We start from the raw sequence: 5,235 nt of genomic DNA, 5'->3' as shown, positions 1-5,235 counted from the left end.
GTTGTTTAATCTCAATGGATTTCGCACTTTGAGATACAAGCTGTAACATCTAGAGATCCTAACTGTTGTATACATCAGCATGTCACCACCTTTCAAGTGGTATAAGAGCTAAATGGCTCGTTACTAGCTTAAACATCACAAGTTTTCAAGGTTTTTGTTTCTATCTACTAATTCAACCGTCAAAAGTCCTTCAATTTTTCACAAGACATTCCTTTCCTATCCGTGACAAATCCTTCAAGTTTACACTCATGTCCTAGATCATTTGAACCTCCAAATTACCATAATTCCAAAAAGATGTTTTTTAGCTGATATGTCATATCAGCGCATATGTTCTCCACGTATAACATATCCGGCGTATAACATATACGGCGTATATGTTATAGGGTGAAAAACATATACGTGTGTATACATATACGTTGACCACGCCTTATATGTTGACTTTCAAACATATTCGTTGACCAAGAGCAGAAGTTAAACGCTGACCTCCATACATATCCGTTGACCAAGAGCAAAAGTTATACGTTGACCTTCTTTGACCAAAATGGAAAACTTTAGTGTGTTTGTGTCATAGCCTTCTGCATTGCTTCAAAACATTAATCTCAAGAACGAAATGGGAACATTAAACAAGCCACCTAAGCTTCTCCATATGGAAGATTATCCATCTTGGGTTAACAAGTTTGAAACGTATGTACAAGCTTTGAACTACGAGACGTGGATGGGTGTTGAGGAAGAATACATTATTCCGAAGAATGAGAATGGGAGCAATTACAGGTTGTCACAAATTGCTGAAGGTGACAAAAATCAGTTCTTAAAAGAAAAGAAAATGTTGAATTTGTTTCAACAAGCCATTAAAGCTGAAAATTTTCAGTTATTACAACACAATGGCTCGTGTTACTCAATTTGGCAAGCTCTACTAAACAAGGATAGAGGAAATTTTGATATGAGGAAAAGCAAGATGGCACTGCTGAAGAAAGAGTTTGATATCTTTACTCAAGTTAAAGGGGAAAATTTTGCGCAGGTGGTTGAGAGATATTGCCACTTGGTGAATGAAATGAAAAGATTAGGCATTGACAAGCCTGATTATGAGTACATTGATAAGCTGGCTGACGCACTTCCTGAAGAATGTGGCACTTTCATAATGATCTATCAGTCAAATCCTGTTGCATATGCTCGATTAAACCTTGCTAGATTTATTGAAAAGCTTGAGGCACACGAATTAGAGCTTAGAAAAAAAAACAGAAGATGAAATCAATAGCAGTTTCACAAGTTGTTGGGTTGTATTTCAAAGGTTCACAATCTGCTACTTTTTCAAATCCTAAGATTCCCACAGCTTTTTGTGCTGAGTCAACTGGACAAGCTTGTGTTTCCAATGTTACTGCTACTCCAAATTACAGTAGTAATTATTCTGGAACGATTCCAGGAATGATTTCAGTATCTCAAGCATCTATCACTCAAGATCCTGAGATTGTATAGTGCAACATTGCTGTAAATCTGAAGAATACAGGAAACTTGACCACTGACACTGTAAAGGAACATATGGAATTCCTTGGATCAGTTTTAGAATCATACGAGTGTCTGGTTGTGGGTCTTATTGGAAATTATAATATGAAAAAAGAAGACTAGGACCAGATTGATCCAGAAGAAATGGAAATGACTGGCATACGGTGGTGCATGGCAAGTGTGATCAGAAGGGCTCAAAGGTTCTAGGAGATAACCGGAAGAAATGTGCTAGATGGATCAACATAAAAGTTGGGTTTTTGATAAATCTAAAGTCTGATGCTTTAGGTGAAAAGAAAAAGGACACTTCAAGAGAGAGTGTACAAGAAGAAATGTGGATGATAATACTGCAAATCCCTTTGATAGGGATTACTACCAACAAGCAATTTATCATCGAACTGAGGCAGAATCATCAAAAGGCAAGAAACCTACAGAAACATCAACTTCACAACAAAAGGCTGCTACAGCTCAGATAGACGAGGGTTTCGATTGGAACGTGGCGTTTCATGCAAATGTAGCAGAAATCGTGGATGAGAAGGGTGTTGATAATGTTGAGACTGTGATTAAAGTGGTTGAGGACAAAGCGATGGATTGTGTTGAAAAGGAAAAGGGTATGGATAAAAATGAGGAATGTGATAAAGTTGATCAAGTGGATGATAAGAAGACTTCAGATGACGAACTTCCGCGGACATATGATAAAGTTCATGAGGTTTCTTCTGACTATTTGATTTCATTATTTCCACCTAATATAATAGAAAGTTTTGCAGGTTGGTTTAACGGTGAAGAAGTACCTCATGGAAAGATTGACTTTGGTGATGAAGAAGATGAGGTGATTTTAGAAGTCAAAAGATCAGAAGATACAGAGGAATCAGTTGAGCTAAAAGAGGAGTTTGTTGAAGGTTTAGTTACAGATGAAGATTCTGAAACTTCAAGTGAAGAATGTTGTCCGACAGAACAGGCACTCATGGCACATCAGGTAACTCTAAACTCAAATGTATGTGAAAAGTGCGAATTACCATGTAATGAGTGTGACTTCAAAATTCTTGAAATTAAAGAGTTGAAAAAACATTATGAACAAGCTTTGTTAGATTTTAATTGGGATAATGAGGCTTATATGAAATTGCAAAAATGTGAAAAGAATTTGTGGGCAAGTATTCAACAAAATCAAAAGACAATTTCAATGTTAAAACATACTGTGGAAGATAAACAAATTGCCATTAATAGACATTGATGAGAATGCAGCTCTCAAACTTGAGTTGCAAACACGCAAGATTCAGACGGAAAGAGTAAACTTGAAATTAGTGAGTTATGCTGCTTCATCTTATGTTCTTGATCACATTATGCATGGAACCAAAATCAAGGATGGTGTGAACAAGAATACAACATCATGTGGTGATTATCATGCCGTGCCTCCACCAATGTGGAACGCTTATATTCCAAACAAACCTAAAGGTTTGAAAAAGACACTGAATGTGGAAATTAAAACTCCATTGCATGATAACAATGTGTCTGATAATGATGAGTTTGTTGAAATTGAAAAGATGGAGAATCATAGTTCTGAGTGTGATACGTCAACCGGAATCAAAGTTGCAGAATCAGTTTTAACTGAAGAAAAGGTTGTTGAAAAGGAAAATCATGTTGATTCGAAGAGATTTGCTAAAACCAGTTTTTATTTAAAGCAATCTCATCGGGTCAAACCAATTAATAAAATTATGTTTGTGCATGGCAAGACCTCGGAATTTGAAAAAGAAGCAATTTTTAGAAATCAATCCAATCGGGTGTTTTATCAACAAAAGGAAGAGCATGAACAATCTGAAATGACATCTCAGGTTAACAAGTTTGTTGACCGAGACGTTTTTGTTGTAATGAAATTGGACATGTTTTCTACGCTTGTCCCAATCGATTTAAGAATGATCATGCTCCATCTCAGAAGTCTATCACCAAGAAACTTGGTCTAGGTTATGTGTGTAAAAAGAAACTGGTGATTGTTTCTGAAAATGTGAAAATTCTGAAACGTGATGAGTTTGTTAACACTGATGATGTAAAGAGTGTTAAAATTGAAGTTTCAAAGTCAAAGGTTTCAAAAATAACTCAAACATCTTTTTACAACAAGAAGCAAGCCATAGGTCAAAACTGGGTGGCTAAAACTGTTGTTAAATCACCAGAGGTTGTTATGAAAGTAAAAACTGAATCTGATTCACAAGTCACTAGTGAGGATTTGTTGTCTTATGAGTCAGATGTTGATGATATTAGGTTATTTTACAAAAACTTCAAACAACCCAAGACCAAGTAGGCTTGGGTTTCCTTGTTTCACTAAAACTGTTTACTGTATGTGCAGGGGCTTCCAAGATCTCCCAATTCTCGTTGGATAATGGATAGTGGAGCCTATAGGCATATGACGGGTACTCTTCATTTGCTCAAAGATGTCAAATCTATTCATGGAGGGTATGCTGGGTTTGCAGGAAACCAAGGTGGTCAAATCGTTGGGGAAGGTACATTGACGAATGGAATAGTCATTTTTGAAAAAGTTAACTACATTTCAGGGCTGGAGAATAATTTCCTGAGTATATCACAAATTTGTGATAAATCTTTCTCTACACATTTCAATGATCAAGAGTGTTTAATTTTAACACCGGGTTTCAAAATACCTGAAGAATGGATTCTTATGCTTGCTCCTCGTGAGAATGATCTTTACGTCATGAATATGAGTACCGCATCAACATCTTCAGGATCTACTCAATGTTTTATTTCTAGGGCATCAGAACGACAGTCAGTTTTATAGCATCGAAGAATGGGACATATAAGCATGAGGAAGATGAATCATCTGATTCATAAGAACTTGGTTGAATGAGTGAATGTGAGAAAATTTTAGTTGAACGAAGAATGTTTGGACTATAAGAAGGGAAAACAGACCAAGAAATCATATCCGAAGAAACTCATTAACTCCATCAACTTACCTTTCGAACGTCTACATAAGGATCTCTTAGGTCCGGTGAATGTCAAAAGTATCACAGGAGAACTTTATTGTCTTGTGGTTACTGATGATTATTTGAGATTTTCGTGGTTGATGTTTTTGGAATCAAAGGATGAGACGTATGATTCAAGAAATTGGAGACCTTGTATAATCTACCGATCCGTCGAATAAGAAGTGACAATGGGACGGAGTTCAAGAACAACAAAATGCTTGAGTACTGTAATGACCGGGGAATTCTTCATGAATTCAGTGCACCGTACACTCCGCAACAAAATGGGGTAGCTGAACGAAAGAATCAGACTTTGATTGAAACAGCTCGAACTATGCTTTTAGATTCAAAATTACTTGTTAATTTTTGGGCAGAAGCAGCAGCTGCAGCTTGTTATACACTTAACCGGGTGCTTACAGTCAAGAAATTTGGCAAGACGTGTTTCGAGCTACTTGATGTGCTAAAAGTAGTTATATAAAAACACACTAATCTAGACACTAAGTAATAAATTCTAGACTCTTAAACTTGACTAAACTACTAACCGGCAAGTGAACCGGTCGACTCTAGTACAGCTAAGTAAGTCCGGATATCGAACCCATAAGACTCTTTAAATTACGTTTACTAGCTAATTAGACTCGACTACAAAACAAGACTTATTATTTATATTTGTTTAAGGGGGGGTTTTATTTAAAATACTAAATTAATACTATAATTAAAACTAATTAAGAAAACAAGTAAATTAAACGAAAACAAAGTTTGTTATGAAAATAAGATG

General features: G+C 36.1%; 1 protein-coding gene across 1 annotated transcript; it reads left to right on the top strand.

Moving 5' to 3' along the window:
* The first annotated feature begins 610 nt into the window (after positions 1-610).
* LOC143557725 (uncharacterized) lies at positions 611-1,246 on the top strand. Its single transcript, XM_077046731.1, has one exon. It carries the CDS (start codon positions 611-613, stop codon positions 1,244-1,246), a length of 636 nt encoding a protein of 211 aa, XP_076902846.1.
* The last annotated feature ends 3,989 nt before the right edge of the window (positions 1,247-5,235 follow it).

This window comes from Bidens hawaiensis, unplaced genomic scaffold, assembly GCF_021521415.1.
Source record: "Bidens hawaiensis isolate Kalapana, Puna unplaced genomic scaffold, B.hawaiensis_p1.1 tig00019091_1, whole genome shotgun sequence".
In the NCBI taxonomy this organism is placed as follows: Eukaryota; Viridiplantae; Streptophyta; class Magnoliopsida; order Asterales; family Asteraceae; genus Bidens; species Bidens hawaiensis.
Note: the sequence above shows the minus strand (reverse complement) of the source record. Positions and strands in the feature narration are given on the sequence as shown.